Source organism: Colius striatus, chromosome Z (assembly GCF_028858725.1).
Source record: "Colius striatus isolate bColStr4 chromosome Z, bColStr4.1.hap1, whole genome shotgun sequence".
NCBI lineage: Eukaryota > Metazoa > Chordata > Aves > Coliiformes > Coliidae > Colius > Colius striatus.
In genome coordinates, this window is record NC_084790.1 from 3,183,840 (window position 1) to 3,208,033 (window position 24,194).

General features: G+C 55.6%; 1 protein-coding gene across 1 annotated transcript in view; it reads left to right on the top strand.

Annotated features, from left to right (window-relative positions):
* ZNF385C (zinc finger protein 385C) overlaps positions 1–24,194 on the top strand; it is a 102,673-nt gene that overhangs the window by 13,797 nt on the left and 64,682 nt on the right. Inside the window, exons 2-4 of the mRNA XM_062017561.1 lie at positions 2,385–2,427; positions 5,433–5,545; positions 5,662–5,761. Of these exons, the coding sequence (XP_061873545.1) occupies positions 2,385–2,427; positions 5,433–5,545; positions 5,662–5,761 (256 nt within the window). The remainder of the gene's footprint in view (positions 1–2,384; positions 2,428–5,432; positions 5,546–5,661; positions 5,762–24,194) is intronic.

The following is a 24,194-nucleotide window of genomic DNA, read 5'->3' on the forward strand; positions in this document are numbered from 1 at the left end:
CAACTCCCCCGTGGGTCAGTGGTGGATAGTGGTGCTCTGCTTGTTGCCAAAGGTTTTGGTAGCACACACTTTGTCTCTAAGACAAGAGGAAATGGGCTCAAGTTGTCTCACAGGAGGTTGAGATTGGAGCTGAGGCAGAACTGTTTCCCTCAAGGGTTGTCAGCCCCTGTGCCAGGCTGCCCAGGGAGCTGGGGCAGTGCCCAGCCCTGGAGGGATCCCAAAGCCGTGGAGCTGAGGTGCTGAGGGCTGTGGGTTAGTGGTGGGCTGGGCAGGGTGAGGGCAGGGCTGGGACTGCAGCAGCTTCCAGGGCTGTTCCACTCACTGTGATTCCATGATTGAAGCTTTTGTAGACTCATAGTAGATACCTCTTGTGCCCAAGATTTGGTACAACCTGAGACAACTTTGAGGTTTTCATCCTCCCTTTTCTTCCCAACCAGCCCAGCTCAGTGGTGCTGCCACCCACCACATGCACCATGGGAGCTGTGACAATGAGGGCTCTGGGTGGCCAATGCCTCTGACAACTGTGCCAGGCGACTGCCCTTGTCCTCCTGCCTTGTTGGCACAAGTGCAATCACCACCATGGGGCTGGACAGACGGACAGGTCGCTGTCCCAGCGCTTTTGCTCTGTCCTAAAAAGCAACAGGAAGGCGTTCCTGGACCACAGGCTGATCTTCAAGCTGCACTCTCAGCTGCTGGTGCTCACTGATGGGGTGAGGACCTCACCTGGCAGAGGAGTGCTGGGATTTAATTAAAGAGCTATTTGCAAAGTGCTCGTGTGGAAAGGGCTGTACAAATGGAAAAGCTTATCTTGCTTTTACAATGGCTCTTACACAGCGAAAACCTCTGCCCCTGAGGTTGCTGTGGGCTCCTCTGAACCCAAATGCGGGTGTTTGCTGGGCTGGTGCCTTCCCTGTGGGCACTAACTGCCGAGTCGATCCCCACAGCTGGGCAGAGCCAGGTAATCTGATAATTCATTGTGTGCAGCACAGGGATGAGAGCCAAGACGCTGCTGCTGTTTGGGGATGGTGCAGCCAAGCTTGCCCCATGTTGGCTTCTCATTTTCCCGGGGGCTGGTGGTGCTGCTGTGACCACATCTGGGTGTCCCATTGGGGGAATTTAAGGAGAAAAACCTGGAGCCCAACAAAAAACTGGAAGCTCCCTGGAAAGCCCTGGCCCAGGCTGCCCAGGGAGGGTGTGGAGGCTCCTTCTCTGGAGGTTCCCAAACCCACCTGGACACGTTCCTGTGCCCCCTGATGGAGGGGAACCTGCTTTAGCAGAGGGGTTGGGCTGGAGGAGCTCTGGAGGGCCCTTCCAACACCCACCATTCTGTGAATCTATGCCTGGCCCTCACACCCATGCTGTCAACTGGGGAGCAATCCTGTGCTGTGCTGGGGAGTGAGCAGGATCGGTGCAGCCTCAGCACAAAGGCAAGGATGTCTTCCCATGGGCTGGTGCTGCCTGTTGGTGTCATTTCTTTCACGGATTATGTCTGCTGAGACCTTTTGCTGCCTGTCTCCCTGTCACCTGCCCCCTTCTCCCGGCTGTGAAGCCACTAACCCTCATTGATCTGGATCTGAAACATTGATGAAATCTTTATGGGCTTTTCACAAGATTTTAATTCCCTGACAGAGCTGCTTTCACAAAAAAAAAAACCCTCACAAAAAAAAACAACTCAAAAAGAAAGAATTATGACTCAATGAGCAATTAGAGGCTCAGCAGCTGCTGAACGGCCACGGCAGCTGCTGGAGCAGCTTGGCACAGCTCAGCACAGCAGCCCAGGAGCCAGGGAGGCTTCCTGGGAAGTGGTGCTGGGGCTGAGCTGGCCCATGCCAACCATCCCAGGCACGGCCCCCCCTTTGCCCACTCATCTCCAGGCAGAGAGAGACTCTGCCTGGTGCATGTCCCTTGCAGGCAGCGATGCTGGGGAAGGGGATGAACAGCTCTTGGCTGCATTCAGAGAGCTGAAACAGCAACCAGCCAGCGCTGGTGGGACCCTGGCAGGTGCTGCAGGAAGGATCCTCCTCCTCCCTAAGAAATCTTCAGGCCCTCAGTGGCTACTTGCCCAGAGATGGCTGAGGCTGGGAGGCTCTCGATCCTGTCTCTCTCAAGGGGCACTTTGTCAGCACCTGAGCTGCTGACTCACATCTCCACAGGGCACAGAGAATCCTGCACAGCAGTTTAGGGAGGATCTGTCACTCATGAGTCATGTACAAGTTGTGGCCCTGTCAACAGCAGCTGGTGGTGTCACTGGTTCTGTGGGGGGAGCAGCAGCCCCAGTGCTCAGAGCTGCTCCTCACAGAGCCAGTGTAGGGGAGGGCTTTGCAACCATCAGCTTAAAATTGCATTTAAGGGCTCTCACTTGCTGTCTCTCCTGTCTGCCACAGGTTGCACTGGTACAGCTGAGGGCCCAGACTGTGATTTTTGAAGGTGGGCTCCTCCTTATCATCCTTATCACTTCCCTATCTACTGGTGACTCTGGATCCAGAGACTGCTCAGGAGCCTGGGGCTCCCTGGGCAGGATGCAAACAGGGTTGTGGCTACACGTTTGGGATTGGAAATGTCTTGGTGGCATCCCATGCAGGACAGTGCTTGGCTCCTCCAACACCTCTACCTGGCCCCTGGCTCACTGTTGAGGTGCCACCATGGCATCCCCAGGCAGTGCCGTCACCTTCCCGTGCCGTGAGATGCTCAGAGCTGCTGAGGGCTGACAACGCAGCTCCCTCGCTGCCACCAGGATGTAAACTGTTGAGTTAATTGTAAAACTTCTTATTTACCAAACGTGGAGCTGCCGAACCCCACAAACAAGAGGAAAGGTGAAACTTCAGCCCTGACAAGTGCTCATTCCCTCTGGGCTCATTTCTCCTCCTTCCAAAGCAAAAAGCTGTGGTAAAGAAATGAGCAACTGTGTGACCAACAGGGCAATGGAGGGTTTGGGTGTTCCGTTCCTTCCTCTGATCCATCCCACAGTGTTCAGTGAGCTGCAGCTGGAGGTGGATATCTCTTTGCTTAGAGATTTGTCTTCACTGTTAGAAATACCTGCAGCAAACAAAGATGTTTAAGGGCAACGAGTGTCCCTTGGCCTTAGCACAAAGAGTATCTTGGGGAGAGACTAGACTAAACACAAGAGAAGAGGTGCCTTGGGCAGTATTAGACAGCATTGCTGAGACACAGTGATTGCCTTGCCCTGTCTTTGTACATCTTTGGGGGAGAAAACGAGTTTTCTGGCAACCTGTTATCTTGTTTTGAGCCAGCCGAGGCTGGGGCTCTGAGGTGGAGAGGGGAGCAGACAGACCTGGGCAAGACTGTATGGAGAATCAGGAACAGGTTGTGAAGTGAGCATTTATGAAAACACTTTCATGAGGAATTTAATCAGCAAAGCCTGTTTGTGTGGTGGGAGCCAATGCCTGACAGGGCTGGTCTCCCTTCTCCCTCCCATTGGCATTTCCACTCCATCTTTTTGACACAGCAAAGTGTCACCAGCTCTGTGACGTGTACATGTACATGTTGATAGGGACAGGCTGGAATGGGTGTGAAAGGTGGGTTTAACTCAGGAAAATCCCTGCATGCCAGCTTGCTAAAGATACCATGAAAACTTCAGGAGATGGGAAGGGCAAGGGGAATATTGCATTACACTGTGAGAGCTGTGAATGGCTGCCTCTGGGGGGAAAACCAGCAGATATCATGGAGGGGGAGCGACTGCTCCGTGCTCCTTGAGGGCTGGAATGCTGGGAGACAAGAAGCCCCTTCCCTGTGCTTCCTGATTCCTGCAGCTGGCAGGGAGGGTGCAGCCCCCTTCCCAGGATGTGGTAGGAGCAGGATGAGGCTCTAAGGGTTAATGTGAATGAAAAAAGTCTGTGGAGGAGCTGCAGCCCTGTCTCTGTTCCTTGGAGAGGAAGGCTACACAGTAATCGTCAAGCTCCTGACAGCTAAGGTAATGCAAGGTTTGAGATCCATTAGAATGCCTGTAATTATTTATAGGGAGGAAAAAAACCACCTTACATTGTGAAAATCAGATGGCACAGCAAATAAATGCACCAAGCTTTGGAACAAGGACTCTTAAAAACCAAAGTAATTTATGATGAAAGCTGTGCTGAAGCTCAGAGGTGCCAACCTGCTGCTCCCCAGGACCTCATCCTGAGTCTGACCCCCAGCGAGAAAAGGGGCTCGTGGTGTGGGCAGGCGTAACCCTGTGCTGCTGGGACACCCACTTGTGTTCCAGGATCTACAGTCCTTGAAACAGCTGCTGGAGAGGAGCTCAAAGCTCAGCCTCTCTGCTCCTGGTTTCCACTTCCCTGGCAGCTGGGGGCCCTCGAGCACTCCTGTGGCCGTGGTCTTCTGTGGGCTTGGGGGAAGAACAGAGCAGCGCAGGACCTGCCTTCACCTCCAGCAGCCTCCACCCCGCTCCCAGCCTGGTGGGACTTCATGTTGGCATCAATTCCACTTTTTAGTGGAGGAAACACAGTGAGAGGGTGAGAGCTCATGGAGATGAGAGCCTCTGAGTGCCTCTGCTCTGGAGGAGCGTGCTCTTGGCCAGTGAGCCAGGGAGCACAGAGCAACTCCCTCACAGCCTGGCTGCAAAGCTGAATTAGCACTTTTGTGAAGAGCTTTGAGATCCTCTGTGAAATGTCCTGGAGGAGGGCAAAATGTGATTATATAAGGTGTCTAGACAGCATATTCCTTGGGGCAGGGAGCAGGTCTTTTTTATATCTGCTCTTCTATGTCAACACTGTATGACCCCGCTTAAAGGTTCTGGGAGCTGCTAAAATATTAATAAATGACCACAATGATAAGAAAACACATGCTTTTGCACTCAAGAAAATGTTGATCTTAGCACAAGCTGGTCATATGTCAGCAAAGGAGCCTTTGACTGGTGAGTGCCTTGTGCTGCACAGCGATGGTGACTTCAGGGCAGACAGCATCTCCCTGTGGGACCTCAGGGGTCTGGGAGGCTCCTCCAGCTCTGTTGGAGCAGGGTGAGAGGTGTTATCCCACCGTGCTGTCCACTATCTGCACAGGAACTAGGGCCACATGCTGGGTCAGACTGGGGGCTTTGCTAGTGGCAAAGCCCTGTAGCCCCTGTGGGGTCAGCAGGGCCATCTTCTCTCTCCCCTCTGGTAGCCCCTGGAGAGCTGGGCTACCTCTGCTGCTTGAGGTGATGGGACTGGGGACGCTTGTCCAGCAGGAAAGAGATCTGACCCCTCTGTGCTTTGTGGCTCTGGGGGCACCAGGCATCATGCCCTGACATCGGGGTGCCCACCCCACAGCCCTGCTGGGTCACTCTACTCCTCAGGCCCAGCCACTCACCTTACAGACTCCCCCCCCCAAATCCCCTGCAAAAGACCTGAGGAGCCAACACACATCCGGGCAGGGGGTCTCCTGCTCCTCACCCCCTCCCTCAACCCCGTTCAGCCACCCTCTCCGCCTCTCTGCAGCCCTGTCCCAGCCCGGAGCGCCCCGAACTGATGGGTACCGGGTGCCCCTTTCCCCCCCCCCACCCCGGGATGCAGCACCGGGACGCATCGCTGCAGCTCCCCGCTCCCACCCGGTACGGGCACACGGCGCCGGGGGAGGTGGGGGAGGACGGGGACCGCTGCGGCGCGCGCGCTGCCTTCATCACCCCCCTTTCCTCCTCCTCCTCCACCTCCTCCTCCTCCTCCTCCTCCTCCTCCTCCTCCTCCTCCGGGAGCGCGCTCGCCCAGCCGGGAGCGAGCAGCCGGCGGGAGGATGCTGCAAACGGCGGCGGAGCCGGGCGGCTGGGCAGGTAGGGCGGGCGGGCGGGAGGGAGAGCGGGGGGCGGTGCGGGACCCCCGGCGGCGCTGGTCCGCGGCTGCGGGCTCGGGGAGAGTTGCGACGGCAGCAAAGTTGTCGGAGGCTGTGGAGGGGACGAGCTAAGGGAGGCACTTCGGACCCGGGAGAAGGGGTCGATGTCCGCCCCGGGTGGATGCTCGGGTTTCTCCTCCCCAGCTCTCCGTCTCCATCCCGGCTCTCTCCCGCGGTGTCTGCAAACGGGCAGAGGAGCCGGGGCGAGGGTGGTGGGGAAGCGGCAGAGCCCCCGGTCTCGCTGACCTCCAACCCCCCGGGATGTGTCAGGTCAGGAGGGAAACTTGTGCAGAGGAACTTCGCCGGAGCCCCGGTTGCAGCCCCTTCTCCTCCTCCCGCGGGGCTTCGTTTCCCACGCCGGGCGCGACTCGCGTGGGTGTGCGGAGAGAAGTGACCCCGGCTCGTTTCTGACAAGGTCTCCACGACACTGGGGTGCGTGGGGTGCGATCCCCACGGGCGTGTGGTGGCTTTAGGTCTGTCGGCATCGCCTGGGCCCCGGCAGCGTTTTGCCAAGGTGTCTGCACACAGCTGGGGTGCGGGGCACGACCTGGGGCCGTTGCGGCCGTGGATGTCAGAGAGACCATGGTGTGGGCACCAGCGGGGCCTCGGGGTGTGTAGGGCATGCTGTGTGTCCCAGGGCTCGGCTGCCGGGCACCCGGGGCTGCTCACGTCCCTGCTTGGATTGAGGCAGGGAGAGAGGTTGGTATTGGAAATGGAGCCGAGGCTTTCTGGCTGCCTCCACAAGGGGAACTCGGCTTTTAAAGAAAAGGACTTTGACTGAAGCCTTACAAAAGCTCTTTCTGTTAAGGGATTTGGGCAGGGAGGGCTGTGTCTCGGAGTGGCTGCAGCCCAGGGCAGAGCATGGTCCTCCTGACCAGGCACCCTCCTGCAGAGTAACCCTCCAAGCAGGTGTCCACTTGAGTACAGAAGCAGCATCCTCACCCAGAAGATCGCTCTCTCCCTCCTCACCTTCTATCAACCTACTTTGCTCTTCACTTGAAGCAGCAGTGAGCCATCACCGAGCTGTGCTCTGAGGTGGGGTAGGGCTGAGCTCTCTGCCCAAGAGCAGACCCCAGGGAGCAGGAGCCTGGGGCTGCCCTTGGGTCACTCTGGATGTGTAAGTAGGGAAAACAACTTATTGTGCAGAATCTGCCCTCCCAGCTCCCCTTGGCACATGTGACTGCTGTGTATTTTCAGAATCAGGTTTGAAAGTGAGATGATTCTGAGTGAAGGGTCTGGGGCTCAGCTTTGCACTCCTGAGAGCTTTAAAGGGCTTGAGGGTTAATTCAGCAGTGTGAAGGGGATCAGCACCAGCTCTGCCGCTTTTTGAGCTGCCTGCTCTTGTGAGGGCTGGGTATGTCCCTGTTTGCTGTGCAATCTGGCAGCATCCCCTGCCCTGCCTGGAGCACCGCAGCAGTTTCCAGTGAAAACATGAGGCAGGAGGTGGCCTTGGGTTGCTCAGCACTGCACTAAGATCCTCTTCATCACCGTGTTTACCTGAGGTGCCTGAGTGGGGAGCAGAGACATTTTGGTTAAGCTGCTGTGCCTGCATGTGGGTGCCTGGGAACAGCATCAATGGGCAGTGCCGCTGGATGCGACAGCCCACGAATAAATGAGGCTCTGTCCCAGCTGCCAGCCTGGCCGGGAGTTTCTGCACCCAACACAAGTCAAAGCCACCAGCCTGGACTTTGGTTTGTGGGTTTTTTGTTAAAGTGGCTGCAGGTGTTTTCCAATGGAGCATCCAGCCCAGCGTCATCCAGTCTGAGTGACGTTTGTCGCTTGGCTGAAATAGCTCCGTGGGGATGGGAGGAACCACGCTGATCCCTTGGTAGCTGCCACTCTGACTCTGCTGGCAGGAAACTCTCCTGCCATACACAGAGTTTCAGAGTCAGGCTGGTGATTATGTGTGCTGCAGGGTTTCTGGCTTGTTCTGTAATCTGCCATGTGCATTAAAAAGAAAGAACAACCCTAAAAGACTCGTATAATGCTGGATGTGGCTCTGCATGTGTAAGTGTGCAGAGCTTTGCTATGCAATTTCGGGGTGGTGATATCACACAGAGCTGTGAGTTCCCATGGTGTGTCTTGTGCATGGGCGTCCCCGAGCTCTTGCACATCGTGCTCTGCTCAGCTGGGTCTCTCTTGCTGCTGCTGCTCAAATGATGTTGGGCTTTGACAAAACAGCCAGCCTCTGGTGGGGATAAAGCAGGAGGCTGGTTTAGTAGTCCTGAGGAAAAGAAATATTTGCTGAGGCTGGTGGCTTGTCCCCATCGCTGGACACGGGGTCGAGGTGGGTGGCCAAGAAGGCCAAGGGCATCCTGGCTTGTGCCAGAAACACTGTGGGGTGGCAGGAGCATGGCAGTGTTTGTGCCCCTGTGCTGGGCCCTGGGGAGGCTGCAGCTCCAGGGCTGTGCTCAGTGTTGGGCCCCTCACTCACTGCCACAGGGACACTGAGGGGCCACAGCGTGGCCAGAGCCGGGCACAGAGCTGGGGAAGGGGCTGGAGCACAAGGGGCTGGGGAGGGGCTGAGGGAATGGGGGTGTTGAGGCTGGAGAAGAAGAGCCTGAGGGGAGACTAACTCTCTACAGCTACCTGAAATGGGATTGTAGTGAGGTGAGGGTCAGTCTCTCCACTCATGAATGACAGGACAAGAGGAAATGAGCTCACGTTGCCCCAGGGGAGGTTGAGATTGGAGCTGAGGCAGAACTGTTTACCTGAGAGGGGTGTGAGCCCCTGTGCCAGGCTGCCCAGGGAGCTGGGGCAGTGCCCAGCCCTGGAGGGATCCCAAAGCCTTGGAGCTGAGGTGCTGAGGGCTGTGGGGTAGTGGTGGGCTGGGCAGGGTGAGGGCAGGGCTGGGACTCTGGGATCTTAAAGGTCTTTTCCCATCAAAATGATTCTGTGGTTCTAAGGTTGTGTGTCGTGGCAATGGTAGGTGAGGGTTAGGAGTTCAGGCACTTGGCAAAGTTTAACAATGAACCCATGCAAGGAGATGCCATCCCACTGGAGCAGCTGCCTCGGAGTTGCCTTCCCCCCCTCCTCTCCTGCCTGGCTTCTCTTTTCTCTCTCAGCACAAAGAGGTGAGACGCCCAACTCAGATGTGCTGAGTCTATTTTTTGCTAGCAGGAAAGGGTATAAATACCTCAGAACCTGAGGCACAGAACTAAACTGTCTGCACAGCAGCATCCCACTCAAAACTGTGGGCTTTCCCCTCCCAGGCTGTGTTTGGAGGCTGGTTCTTTCTCTGTGCTGCTTATTTGTGGCTGGTGGTGGCTGCCCAGCATACCAAGCCATCAACATGCCAATAGGGATGGGGACAGGGTAGAGCTGCCCCAGCCCATCCCATTGGCAACCTCCTGCTGTTCACCCCTGCGGGCTGGTGCCAGGGCTGGTGTTCCAGAGTGAAGCTCATCTAGTCCACAGCCATTCCCACCCAAAAATACTCCTTGGGCATCCTTGAACATCAACTGGTAGCCAGTAAAGTAACCCTGCTCCTGGGACAGTTATTTGTTGTGTTTCTGGGCATCTCCCCTTTGCTTTGGCTTTTTTTCCTGTCATTTCTGGGGAGATCTACAGGTTTCTGCAAGTGCACAGTATAAATCTGCTATCAGATAACCAAGCACCTTTGCACAGATGCTCTCAATCAAGTACTGAACATGCTCATCAAGTTGCTTTACACTGTTGAATTTCCAGGACTGGAAGCAAACCAGTCCTAGAAGCGCAGAGCAAAGTGTGTCAGGCTTCCATGTCTCGGGCACAGAGAGCCTCTCTCTCAACTCTGCATCCCACCGAGGCACTTTTCTTGCTCCTCAGCTCGGCTGAGGCTGGTGTTTGGATTTTCCAAACCCAGAGTCCACAGTTCTGCAGCCCTTTAATCATTCCTGGGGAAAATAAAAATGCAAAAGCTCGTGCCCAGAGTAGGGTAATGAAACCCATGAGGGTCTATTTATCAATTTAGAAACAATATTGTGATGTACAAAGGCTGTTTCTTGGTCTGATGTTCTGAGATTGCCTCCAAAATTGTGCCATAATTTATGTGTCAGGAAGCCCCTGTCAAGAATTATATCTGTGCTCTCAAGGAAATCCAGTCTGTGGCTGCATGGTAACAAGTGCTCATTATTTTTCTTTATGGGAGCCACAACAATTTACTTGCAAGTTGTAAAAGGGAACCTGTGTATTTAAGGAGCCACGAGCCGCTCTGCAGGTGGGCTGCAGAGTGGGATGTACCCAGGAGAGTCCAACTTTCCAGTGGGAAGCTCCTCAGCGCTCCCCTGGCATGCCATGCTTGCAGGTTTTTTGTCCTTTGGAGGTATTGCAATGTTCTTCCATGGCCAAACAGCCAATGCCTAGCCTGGAGAAGGCTGTGGGACTGGATGAGTGCTCTCAGTCCATAGGGCTATGGCAATGGGGACAGCTGGGCTCTCACCCCACAGCATGGGCAGGGGGTGGGGGCTAAGGGCCAGGGCAATGGCAGTAGGGCCAGCTGGGCTCTCACCCCACAGCATGGGCAGGGGATGGGGGCTGTGTATCCCAGGGCTGAAGACAGAGGGGGACTTTGCTCTGCAGAGCCATGGGGCAGAGAGGATCTCCCCTGAGCACCCCAGGCTCCACAGAGGCTGAAGGCAGAGAAGGGTCTCCCTGCTGTCAGAAGGCTGCTTATGGGTAAGTTTTTTTCCCCCTGCAATGTCAACAGCCTATCACAAATCCCTGTCTGAGTGCCTGGGAGAGGGGCTGGTGGTGGCCAGGGCTCCAGGGAGGTGCTACCCACACACTTGGGCTCCTGTGCTGCCGAGCATCTCGCCACATCCTTCCCTGTGGGGTCTGAAGCTCTCAGGGCTGCAGGATCCCAATGAGGTGAGTCTGGGCTGAGCCCTGTGCTGCTGGGGAGGGGAGCCCAGCTCCGGTGGAGGCTCCAAGCCCTGAACACAGAATGGATCTGTGCTGCTTTGAAACGGGAACGTTCGCGAGTCGTGATTTTCCCTGGCCTAATTATGGAAATTTTTTAATTAGTTGATAAGAAAGATCACTTGGAAATTGCAAGGGAAACATTTTGAGGTTAAGTCCTAATCCTCACCCGTATCTGCCTGAAGATAGGAGCTGCTCTGACTGCACAAACCCCTGTAAAGGCTGTGGCAGCCGGGGTGCCAAGGAAGATGGGCATTCTCACAAGGCACTGGGCTCCTGCTGAAGGGATGAAACCAATCTGGGGTGTGCTCAGTCTGGCTCTGAGGCCAAGCTGTCACTTCATGCTCCAGGCTCAGCTGTAGAGATGCTTTTCCTCCACAGAGGGGAGGCACAGAGGCTGCTGGGCTCTGCTTGGTGTGGCCGTGGGGACTCAGAGGGTCTTCTGTCAACATCCTTCATGGTTCCCACTGCTCTATCTTGCTCCAGGCTCGTCCTGCTCCATCCAAACAGATCCCTGTCCCAACCAAGCTGGTTTCCCTTCCCTCCTGGGCTAGGCAGACCTGGTGGTCTGGTGGGAGCCCCCATGGCACAGGGTTTGATTCATGTGTGTCAGCACTGGGGTATTTCTGGTTCTGACGTCTGGTCACTGGCTTTGTCTCTACATTGGCAGAGAATGAAGGAGCTGTTGAATGTGAGGTGGGTTTTGCCAGTGTAAGATCAGAGGCTGCTGCTCACCTTCCTTTCACCTCCCGGTTCTTTGAGACTTCTCCTGCCTTTGAACTGGGAAAAGTACTGCAGCCCACTGCAGAGGGGAGCAGCAGGTCACCTCCTTGTAAAACTCCCTGGCAAAGGGCCAGGTGCTTTTTGAGGTTATTTCTTTTCCTTTATCTGCTGGAGTAGGAGAGATGTGGGACTGTGGGACTGGTGTTGCTGCCCTGGCAGCTCCCCAGACCCTGCTGAGCTCAGGACCAGCATGGCAGTGTGTCAATGGCTTACTGGAAACCAGGATCCCAGAACGGGACCCCAGCCTCCTGGCCAGGTGCTTTCAGGAGAGGGATGGAGCTGGGACAGGTCCTGGCCTCATCCTGCCTGGGGATTGATCCACAGCACCCAGAGGGATTTTTGGTCTTTAAACACTCCAAGCTCTCTCCTCTGGACAGCAGTAGTTCAGAGAATCACAGAATCTCAAGGGTTGGAAAGGACCTCAAAAGCTCATCCAGCCCAACCCCCTGCCAGAGCAGCACCACCTAGAGCAGGGCACACAGGAACTCATCCAGCTGGGTCTGGAATATCTCCAGACAAGGAGACTCCACAGCCCATCTGGGCAGCCCCTGCCAGTGCTCCCTCACCTCAACAAGGAAGAAATTCTCCCTTGTGTTTCTCTGGAACCTCTTCTGTTGCAGCTTGTACCCATTGCCCCTTGTCCTATTATTGGCCATCCCTGAGCACAGCCTGGCTCCAGCCTCCTCACACCCACCCTTGATGCATTTGGAACATGAATGAGCTCACCCCTCAGGCTCCTCTTCTCCCAGCTGCAGAGCCCCAGCTCCCTCAGCCTTTCAGCACAAGGGAGATGCTCCACTCCATCATCTCTATGGCCCCGTGCTGAACTCCCTCCAGCAGCTCCCTGTCCTTCTGCAACTGAGGGGCCCAGCACTGGACACAATATTCCAGATGTGGTTTAACAAGACCCTGGGAGTGGTGCCTGTGCCAGGACTATGGCTGGTTTCTCAGGGTTCCCACATGCCTGGCTGGTAGCCCTTGGGCTGTCACAGCTCGTGCGAGCAGCGTGGAGGGAATGGCCCCATCAGCAGCCAAGTCCACCCATGTGAAGGAGGGATGTGCTTGGGGGAGCCAATCCCTCCCCTCTACCAGCAGCTGGGGAGCCCCTTGCCCAAGAGCTCTGCCCCATCACCATCTCACTGGTGAGTGTTGCATGGCCCTGACCAAGCATCTCCCTGTGGCTTCTGGTGGATGTGGGTAATTTCTGGCACCCACCATTGCTCAGAGCTTTGGCATTTGCTTCAGTATTTCTCAGTGAGCCTGGGCAGTAATTTATGGGGATGGATCTTCAGCAAGAACTCCTTCCATGTTAGCGGAGAAACCATTGAAGGCTTTGTGCCTCATCCAGCACCAGCACTGTCCACTCCACTCTCCTCTTTTAATCTGCAAGTCACAAAGATATAAAAAAGGGGAATAGTGGCTCTGAGAATTAATATTTTTAAGACCAAGAACCCTGCTCTGGGTCAGACAGAGGCATAAAGAAGATGTGATGTGCTGTCCTCGTTGGGGATAATGCCTCCCCAGGGCTGGTCCAGCCTAAGCACTGCTCATCACCAAAGATTTCACCATGTGTGTATAGGGAGAGACTTCGATCCCCAGCAGGATCCAACCCACCTTGGGAGGTGAATTAGTTCTCCAGGACCTTTCTGGCTCTTTATCCTTGTGCCCAGCCTGGTAGAAGAGATGCTCATGTGGGCCAGGACGGAGGGCAAAGCAGAGCAGGCAAGAGCCTCAAGCCCATCTCTGTCCTCCAGCCCCACGTCCCCTGGCTTTGGTTGTTTATTGGGAAGAAGCACAACTGCAGCCTCAGTGGAGCTGGGGGGTTTTGGGGGTTTTCTTAGCATGTCCCTTTTCCCATTACTGTTTGTCATCCACTGCCCTTGCCCTGCCCTGGTCCTCCCAGGGAAGCACACGCCGCAGGAGACACAGGCACCGCCGCTGCTTTGCATTCGTTTGAAGTGCTGAAGGCATCTCGGCACAGAGCCTGTCTTGTGTGCTGGGGGTTTGGAGAGTTTCTTCAGAGGAACTCTGAAATTGGTTTTATACAGGGGGAAAAAAAAAAAAGCCTAAAAATCCCAAACAAGGGAAGCTTGTTACCGAGCTGGCAGGAGACAGGGGCATGGCACAGAGCAGGGCTGCTGGCAGCACGGGGGGAGCGAGACCCTGGGGAGCTCCGTCACATGCAAGGGCACAGCCTATAAATATCCCCATCCCAAATTTTCAAGAAGCATTAGGAACTCTCCAGGCTTATTTTTGAGCACTGTTACGAAAGGGCTTGAGCGGATTAAAGCGCGCCCAGAATTAATCTGTGCTCGGGCAGGCGCAGGGTGTGGGAAGGGCAGCTCTGACGCCTCAGGGATGCGGTGTGAGGGGCTCAGTGGGGGCTGCTGGGCTCCCCATCCTGTCGGGGTGTGGGGCTGCGACTGATGGGGCAGGGAGGGATGAGGCCAAGCGCTGGGTCCTGCAACACTATAGGCTTGGGGATGTGACTGCAGAGTTGCATGAAGAGAAAGCGCCGGGAGGGTTGATAAACAGAGGCTGAACAGCAGCCAGCAGCGTGCCCAGGGGGGCAAGAAGACCAAGGGCACCCTGGCTTGGGTCAGCAGTGGGGTGGCAGCAGGAGCAGGGCAGGGATTGTCCCCTGTGCTGGGCCCTGGGGAGGCTGCAGCTCAAGGGCTGTGTTCAATGTTGGGCCCCTCACTCACTGCCACAGGGACACTGAGGGGCTGCAGCGTGGCCAGAGCCGGGCACAGAGCTGGGGAAGGGGCTGGAGCACAAGGGGCTGGGGAGAGGCTGAGGGAATGGGGGTGTTGAGGCTGGAGAAGAGGAGGCTGAGGGGAGACAGGAGCACTCTGCAACTCCCTGACAGGAGGCTGCGGTGAGGTGGGGGTTGGTCTTTGCTCCCCAATAATGACAAGACAAGAAAAAACAGCCTCAAGTTGCCCCAGGGGAGATTGAGGTTGGAGCTGAGGCAGAACTGTTTCCCTGAGAGGGGTGTGAGCCCCTGTGCCAGGCTGCCCAGGGAGCTGGGGCAGTGCCCAGCCCTGGAGGGATCCCAAACCGTGGGGCTGAGGTGCTGAGGGCTGTGGGTTAGTGCTGGGCTGGGCTGGGTGAGGGTTGCCCATCCTGTGGTGGGGGGGAATCAGGGCTGGTGAGAAGCCACCTTGCTGAGTGGGGATCCTGTTGTGGGGAGGACAATGGGGATGGGCCTGGCTGGTGGCAAAGTGCCATCTGAATCACTAATTAGTATTTGGTTCCCAAAGCCCATTTTGGCTGCAGATGGATTGAAGGGCGATTGGTCTTGGGGGGCTCATGGGGACAGGGTGCACACAGCCATGGGAAGGTGATTGCTGGCTGCAGGGGGCTGCAGGAGGTCGTGTGTGAGGCTGGGCAGTGGCCACTCTGAGGCAAACAGAGCCTTGAAGATACCTCTGTGGAGAATTTGGCCTCTCTCTGCCTGCCCTAGCCCCCACCACCTCTTCAATGGGGTGTAAACCACTAACCAAGAGCAGGAAGCCCCTGCAGAGCCCAGACCCCAATGGCATGGGGAGGGTCTCTACCCAGCTTCACTGAGCCTCATCCTGCTGCGGGGCTGTGCACAGCCACCCCAGGCCCCACAGCTGTGATCTGGAGCCCTCTGTGCATCGCCAAGGCTGGTGCCAGAATTTCTGCCTTTCTTCACCTGCTGACAAGCCATTGGAAAAAGGGAAGATTTCTGTTTTTTAAACAAAACAAATAAAATTAGGTCTTCTGGTAAGGGATTAAATTGGGGCCCTCAGCTGTATTTATAGAAGGTTCAAAAGTAAATCCGTTCCCAGACTGAATAAACATTTCGCTCAGGCAGGCGAGATCTTCAGTTGATCTGTCTTGGAAAGACTTGAGTGAGAGGGGAATTGATTTTCTTCAGCTCGAACAAGGCGAACAACTCTCAAAACCCAGATAGACAGCACAGTCCCATTATCAGCTAAAATGGGGAAGCAGCTGGGAAATCACTAAAGAGAAAGCGAGAGCGAAGCCGCTTTAGGGAGGCAGCAATTCTCCATCCCTTCTGTCTCCCTGCCATGCCTGGAGCTGCCACCCCTGGGTGATGCTCTGGGACCTGTGGACCCTAAATTTTGCTGGGTGAACATTTGTCACCAACCCCAGCAGCTCCTCAGGGGTGATGGGAACAGCTGGCACTGGTCACACTGGTCATACTGGTGAAAGGACCCCTCCCCAAATGGCCTGGTGCTGGGGAGGTGGCATGAGGGTCCTGGAAGTGGCTGAGCTGGTGTGGAGGGGGATCAGTGCAGGTGTAGTGCCAAGGATGAGGACCTCATCCCTGTTCTAGTCACCTGGAGGTCTGGCAATGCTGGCAGGCAGGTTGGCAGTGCCGGGCACAAAGCCACCCAGGGCTGGACCCAGCTCATGCCACGTTGAGCTTCAGCTCTCAGCTCATGTGCTGCAACTGCCATATATGTAAAGAGGAGAAGAAATTCCTGACACGTCCCTGTTGCCATCCCCAACCCGCTGGGGATGTGGCTGTTTGCGTGGTCCTTGGGCTGCCCATGCAGCCTGGGCAGGTTTGGTTCCCCGTGCCATTGGCAGAGGTTCTCCCCAGCAGCGTTTGCTCCAGCGTTGGCTTGTTTGGCAGCACAATCCCAGCTCAGAGAGCTTGTTAATTCAAGCCAGCACCTGATGTTTTCAGACATCAGTTACTGCTAAGACAAGAGCTTAGTGCTTTGCTCTTGACAAAAGCTGCTGGCGGGTCAGCATGAACTGACAGCGAGCGCTGCTGGGGCTGCCCTCACCTCCAGCTAACGGGGCTGCAACGCTCCCTTTTCCTTTCCTCGGGTCATAAAAAAGAAATCAACAGAAGGGAGCAGGAAGAAAAAGCCCAAGCCCTAGGCAGCGTCATCTCATTTCTTCTCCCCGATTTCCAGAGGAGAACCAGATGCTCTCTAGCCCCAGGTGGGCAGCTCGGCGCCGGGGCGGTGGGAGCAAAGTGGCAGTGCTAGGAGAGGGTTTGCTGTGTGAGCTCTGTCCTCCCAGTGCTAAAAAAAGCCACAAGATGAGCAAAATTAACCGCTGAGTCACTAATCACTCACCGCTGCTTTAGTCATCAGCTTTTCCCACACTTGGGGGGTGGGGAGGGCAGGGAGGAGGGACGTTGGACGCTCGAGGGGGCACCAAGTGAAGTGGAGCACGCACAGCTTCTGACAGCAGATGGATCATTGGGCTCTATGGCCACCAGAGATGCTCAATTAATGATGATTAGTGAAAGCATTGATTGATAGTGCCCATGTGCTGTGGCATGGAGGTGTGCTCCCTGACGAGATGGTGGCAGCAGAGCAGCTGCTGCCCCTGTCCCATGACAGCACCAGTCCTGGAGTCCCGGTCCTTGCCCTCTCAGCCCCTCCTCACAGGCATGGCAGCTCCTGCCTAGGGACCTGAGCCACTTTGCCATGGGGTGCTGGTGCTATGGGAGCAATCCCTGCTTGGGAAGGAGTGCTAGGGGTTGGAACTGTGGTTGGGTGACCACAGTGGGGGCACATCAGAGATCCCAGGGCTCGGGAAAGCAAAGCTGCCTACTACCCTCATCACTTGAGCTGGAGACTCTTGCTCTTCAAGCAGAAAACCCTGCTGGAGAGCTGGGATTTGCCACACCTTTCTGAAGTGTGTGACCTGGAAATGCTGGTAAAGGACTGAGTCAGGGCTGCAAACCTGCCTGCAAACACGTACGGCCAGCAGCCAGTGCTGTGGGCTTGCCCATATCACAGCTCACTCCTCTGCTCTTGGGAAGCCCCAGTCCCCTCCTTCTTGCCGTCTGACCAGCAACCACCTTCTCCTTTGCTCTGTCCTTTGCCCCAGAGCATCTTGGGTGAGTAAAGAGAGATTAATGCTCAGGTGTCAACACGTTAGCAGCTGCAAATGCAGAGGGATGGATGCTGCTGGGGAAGCTGGGTGGGTGTCACATCGCTGGAGTCTCCAGACAGAAATAGCTCCCTGCACAGACCCATTTCAGGGAGGCAGTGGAGCATGGTGCCAGCACACAGAGCCCACAGGGAGCTCAGCATTGGCTCCTCCATCCCTGGAAGAGACTCACTGTCACGGTGGAGGTGATTGCTGCGGGGGAGAAAGTTGCTGAGAGCTGCGGGGTCTGCAAATCACCTCTGTGTGCATGGAGCAGGGGCTTCTCTGGGTTTGGTGCAAAAAGCATGGGAGGCTAGGCTATGGATGAGCCTTTCATCTGCTGGTGGTGTGCCTCCTGGGTAAGAGGGCACAGGCTGGTGTGGGAGGTGACCTGTGCTAGAGCCCATCCTCACTGTGAGCAATGCCCAGGACAGGCATAGGATACTCCTGGCAGGGCACTGTGTGGTCTCTCTGACACCCACCCTCGCTGGACCCAGCTGTCCCCATCACTGCTGTCCTCTTTTTTCTCCATCTCAGGTGGGTGCTGGCGTGGTAGGGCTGGGATGGGCAGTTCTCAGCTTCCTGTCTGCCGGTACCTCCCTGTCTCCCCCTGTGCCCAACACGAGAGCTCTTTTAGCTGAGTAACCCCGCCGTGCCGGAGCCAAACGTGTGTGAAAGGGTCTGTCTCAGAGCAGGAAAGACCCATAAAGGGCCTATTTATGTAGCTGGCTCCTTGCAATGTTTTCAGACACAGCCCTCGCATGTTTTCATAACAGCAACGCCTCCATCTCTCACCAGCTGCCAGCAGAGAAGAGCCTGTCGCTGCTGTCCTCTGCTCACATCCCCGCGTGCCCAGGGGCCATGGGTGGCCACAGCCAGTGCCAGGGCAGCACTGGGCTCAGAGGGGTGGGCTTGGGGTGTGGGTGTTGTGGGGTTTGCTGCTTGGTGATGCTCCGGCCGCTTAGCGAGCATCTGAGTAGCACACAGGGCTGCAGCCAGCGTGGCGGCACGTGTGCTGGGGCTGAAACAAGGAGCCTCTCTGCAACCTTCAGAGCCATGTGCTGCCTCTCCAGCTTTGCTGTCCTCCAGGGTGATGGGCTGGCTGGCTGCTGGCCTTCTGGGTGGGATGCCAGCCCCGGCACACACCCCAGAGCAGCCTGCAGGACCGTGCCTTGGCTGCCTCCCCCGATCCCGTCTGCGAGGGTGGCACTGTGCCCGCTCATGAACACACTCAGGCCACTGGCATGGATGGGGCTGCCTTGTCTGGTGGCCATACACCCTGGGGGACTTGTGGGCACCTCTTCCTGGGCCACCATGCCACCCTATTTCCCATTGCCTGGAATCTACTGAGCACAGGGCTGTGTCTTACTCCTGGCATTGTTCTGGGAATGACCCTGGGGAAGAACCAACCTCCCCTCCAGCCATGGCTCCTGTGCTGCTTGCCCATCAGCTGTGTTCGGGGGTTCATGTGAGCTGCCTGCCCTGCCATCCCACCCTGTGTCAGGCATCATCTGGTGGCAGTCCCTGCAATGGCAGTGTCACACGTGCAGCAGAGGAAGGAGGAGGGAGATCTTTCCCGTTCAGCACCAGTGCATGGGAGGGAGCCAGGTGCGGGGTGCCTCGGCTTGCACGGTGCTGAGCGAGGCTCCTATGAGAACCCCAGCACCAAAAAGGACCCCATAACCCCTCAAGTATTTCCCTGTCCCCAAGGTGGTGATGGGATCCTTGTCCCCTTTGGTGTGAGGGTGCAGAATGGGTGCAGAGCTGCAGCCCCAGAGCAGCCGGGACTGGAGTGGGAAGGGAAACAGGCAAAATTTCACCGTGTGCTTGGGGTCAGTGTTCCCTCCTTCTGTGCCAGCTGAGCCTGAGGTGTGACCTGAGCGTTGTGCTGTTCCAAACCTGCCTGCAGCCCCCCTCCCCATACAGCGAGCCGACTACAGCACGTACCATGCACGACTCCGTGTGCCCGGGGCTGGCTGCTCACAGCCCGTGGCCACGTGTTTTCCATGGCAGGGAGACAAATAACTTTTCATGAGTCCATTTACGAATTCCTTTCAAACAGGAAAGCTGACCCACTAGAGCTCATTAAATAACGTTAATGGTGCTGCCCAAGTAAATATTAGAGCTGCCACCTGTGCTGCCAGCCAACACTTGCTGCCTTCTGGCCTTCTCGGAGCAAAGGTTTCTCAGTTTAATTGGGCACACGTGCTTCTCTCCTGACACCGGTGACCTCTGCTAAAGCAAAGGATGCTCACGCTGCAGTGACTGAGTTCCTGCAACTTTATCCTGGCACTGCAAAAGCAGGGGAGTGAGTCCACACAGTTTACAGGAGCCACGGGCTGCTGAGCTTGGAGGTAACTGAAGAAACCAAGCCAGCGTGCAGAGAAGGGTGACTAGAGCTGATCAGGGGACTGGAGCATCTTCCTGATGAGGAAAAGCTGTGGGACCTGGGGCTGTTTAGTCTGGAGAAAGCTGAGGGGGGACCTCATCAGCACTCTAAGTACCTAAAGGGTGGATGTCAGGAGGATGAGATGGCATCTTTTTTTTTCTGTAGTGTTTAGTGGCAGGACAAGGGGTAACAGACGTAAGTTGGAACACAAATGAACATGAGGAGAAGCTCCTTTGGTGCTGAGGTGAGGGAGCCCTGGGCCAGGCTGCGCAGGGAGGGCGTGGAGGCTCCTTCTCAGGAGGTTTCCAAACCCACCTGGACACGTTCCTGTGCCCCCTGATTGAGGGGAACCTGCTTTAGCAGGGGGTTGGGCTGCAGGAGCCCTGGAGGTCCCTTCCAACCTCCACCATCCTGTGATTCTATGATTCTATGACTAATTCAGGCCACACTTATCACTGACGTGGGTAAACCTGAGCTCTAGAACTCTTTTCCTCTTCCTTCTGTCCTCTAGCCAGCAAGTAATGTATAACTTCATTAGTCCATATCCAAGAGACACCGAAAGACATGGACAATTAATTATCATCTGTCCCGTTTGATTTCCCTGCCTCTCAGTGATGGCTTCCTCGTGGTTCACAGACAAGTCAGCACTTCAAGATGTGAGCTGAGGCTGAAAGTCAGGACTCCTGTGGCACAGCTCCCACTTGTGTAGCTCTGTCATGGGAGCCTTCCACCCTCATTGCTCCTGGGGAATCCCTCAGTACCACCTCCTGGTCTTCACTGCTGCCAGGCTCAGGGGACTTGGGCATGCTGTGTCACCTCGGGCTGTGTGACCACCACAAGCATGCATGAGGCTTTCAGGGCTTGACAACTGGAAGAATACCAAGTGCTCCCATGTACCAATGTGTGCCCCAGCTTCCCCCCAGCCCAGGAAGGTCTCTGCATTTCTTCCTAGAGTCCACTCAAAACCTGTGAGATATTGTCATGGTCTAGAGGGTTTAACAATTCTGCCTGATCTGCACAAACACCCTCACTACCCAGCTGAAGCAAATCCCCTGTAGGGGCTGGCTGCTCACCCATACCTTTGCCAGGGCTGGGCTACCCGAGCTGTCCCGTGGCATTTGAGTGCTCTGAGCATGCAAGAGGAGTCAGGATGCCCTGGAGGTGCAAGGGATGGCAGGGTAAGGTGGGTCACCCCATAGAATCACAGGATGGTGGAGGTTGGAAGGGACCTCTAGGGCTCCTCCAACCCAACTCCCTGCTAAAGCAGGTTCCCCTTGATCAGGGGGCACAGGAATGTGTCCAGGTGGGTTTGGAAGCCTCCTGAGAAGGAGCCTCCACACCCTCCCTGGGCAGCCTGGGCCAGGGCTCCCTCACCTCAGCACCAAAGGAGTTTCTCTTCATGTTCCAGTGGAATTTTTTGTGTTCCAGCTTGTGCCTGTTACCCCTTGTCCTGTCACTGGCCACCACAGAAAACACTGGCCCCATCCTCTGAACACCCACCCTGTAGGGATTTATCAGCATTGATAAGGTCCCCCCTCAGTCTCCTCTTCTCCAGACTAAACAGCCCCAGGTCCCACAGCCTTTTTTCATCAGGAACATGCTCCAGTCCCCTGATCACCTCGGTGGCCCTGTGCTGGCCTCTCTCCAGCAGTTCCCTGTCCCTCTTGAGCTGGGGAGCCGAGAAGTGGACACAGAACTCCAGATGAGGCCTCACCAGGGCAGAGCAGAGGGACAGCAGAACGTCCCTCAGCCTGCTGTCCACACTCTTCTTAACGCACCACAGCCTTTGTGCAGCCAGCAAAAGCTACAAAACCTGGTGGATAACCGTTGATAGGGAGCTGACAGTTTACAGAACTGAGTAAAACCAATTAAAAGGAAAATGGCTGAGGTTCCACCTCTCCAAGGAAGCTCAGGTCAGGGGTGAGCTGCTTGGGCCAGCGGTGGATGGAATGATCAGGCTGTCTCAGACTGGTGCCCCAGCCTTGGCTGGCTGAGGAGTTCTGGGAGGGTTTTGGCAAACACCACAAAATTTCAGCAAACAATTCAAAGGTTGCAAAAGTAATCTGCAGGTGAAGGGATTGTCATCATAAAATCATTGAATCCCAGAATGGTGGGGTTGGAAGGGACCTTTAGAGCTCATCCAGTCCAACCCCCCTGCAGAAGCAGCTCCCACCTAGATCAGGTCACACAGGAACGTGTCCAGGTGGGTCTTGAAGAGCTCCAAGGAAGGAGCCTCCACACCCTCCCTGGGCAGCCTGGGCCAGGGCTCCCTCACCTCAGCACTGAAAGAGTTTCTTCTTATATTTAAGTGGAACTTTTCGTGTTCATCCCATCACCCCTTGTCCTGTTGCTAGCTACTATAGAAAAAAGGGCTGTCCCAACCTCCTGACACCCACCAGTGACGTATTTGTAAATGTTAATAAGATCCCCCCTCAGTCTCTTCTTCTCCAGACTGAACAGCCCCAGTTCCCGCAGCCTTTCCTTGAATGAAAGATGCTCCAGTGCCCTGAGCATCTTGCTGGCCCTGTGCTGGCCTCCCTGCAGCACTTCCCTGTCCCTCTTGAGCTGAGGAGCCCACAACTGGCCCCAGGACTCCAGATGAGGCCTCAGCACATGTGGCAGAGCAGAGCAAAGGGGAGCAGAAGCTCCCTGGCCCTGCTGCCCACACTCTGCTGGATGCCCCCAGGCTGCCATTGGCTTCTTGCCCAGGAGGCCACGTTGCTGGCTCGTGGTCAGTTTATTATCAATCAGAAGGCAGCAAGCACTGACTGTGTGCTCCCCTGTGTAGCCCAGGCATGAGCCCAGGGTGGATGCAGAAGTGAGGGATGGTTTTGGACCTCGGTTTCTGGCTCCTCTCCTCCTCACAGCTCTGGTGCTGTTGCGCTTTGCCTTCCTCAGGCCTGTCCTTCACTTGTGTCCCTCAGTGCTGCTCAGAGCCAGGACCAAAGGCCTGTGTGGAGGCTGATGCTCCAGCAGCAGTGGGTGCCATGGGGTCCTGGACCCCTTCAGCACTCACCTCCCATCCTGGTTACCGACCACTCTGAATAAAGTGTTTCTCACAAGTTCCCTTCATAACAAATGGTAAGCACAGCCTTTGATTTAGCTCTCCTTTTCCTTTCTTCCTTTCTTCTTTCCTTTTCCCCCCCCCCAATTCTTCCTACCCTGACTGAAGAAACCCTTTTGATCGTGCTGGGTTCAGACTCTGTAACAAGCAGCTCTGTTTGTACAGTGGGGTTGTCAAGCGTGATAACATGACAACACGTCTCCTCATCGGCTCACACACAATGAATTATTTCTTCCCCTCTTCCTTTGTACCATCTCTGGGATAAATTACTGTTTCCAGTATTAGCAGATGGGCTTGTCAATGAGTGGAGCATCCTTAAACTCTTAGATTATACGCTGCCCAGCACAGAGTGCTGGCCACTGTGGCTCCAGCCGAGGCTGCAGTAAAGTGTTTGTGCAGGGAATTGTCAGGCTGGCTTGAAAGCAAATTGCTTTGCCAATTTATTTTCTTTCCTGTGTGTGAACATCTTTTTCTTAAAGGGATGCTGTCACATTAAATATGGAACTGCCAACTGCAGGCATTAAAAAATCATGGGTCGTCCCATTTTCCTTCCTCCCACTCTAAATTCTGAGAAAACAATAAATTCGGGGTTCTTTTTACTTGTCATCTGCCTTACAGCTCGAGATGCTTTGTCAAGCTCTTCCTGGCAGTCGGGAGGTTTGGGAACTTCAGTGCAGTGACGAGTGCTGCAGATCTGGGGCACATCATGCCAGGGAGGATGTGCAGAGGGGCCGCTGCCTTGTCACCAGGGTGGGTTTTCACTCTGAGTCTCTCCTTTCCAAGGCTCAGGGCTTAGTGGTCAGATGTCAGAGGACTGACCTGAGAACAGTCCCGGTCACAAAGCACCCGGGGAGCCTTTCGTTCCCTCTGGAGCTGATGAGACTGAAGCAAAATTTCCCCTGGATTTGTCCTTGAACACCATTGTCAAGCCTGATCCTGCTGCCTGGACTCCGTGTCACCTCTGCTGTGACTGGCTCAGAAAACTCTTCTGCAGCCCTTACCTTTCCAAGCACTTTTTCATAGAATCACAGAACCATTTTGGTTGGGAAAGACCTTGAGGCTCCTGGAGTCCCAGCCCTGCCCTCACCCTGCCCAGCCCACCACTAACCCTCAGCACCTCAGCTCCACGGCTTTGGGATCCCTCCAGGGCTGGGCACTGCCCCAGCTCCCTGGGCAGCCTGGCACAGGGGCTCACACCCCTCTCAGGGAAACAGTTCTGCCTCAGCTCCAATCTCAACCTCCCCTGGGACAACTGGAGCCCATTTCCTCTTGTCCTGTCACTCGTTACTGGGGATAATCAACTGCCTATTTTCAGGGCTGTTAATGAAAGTGGATTTGTTATACTTT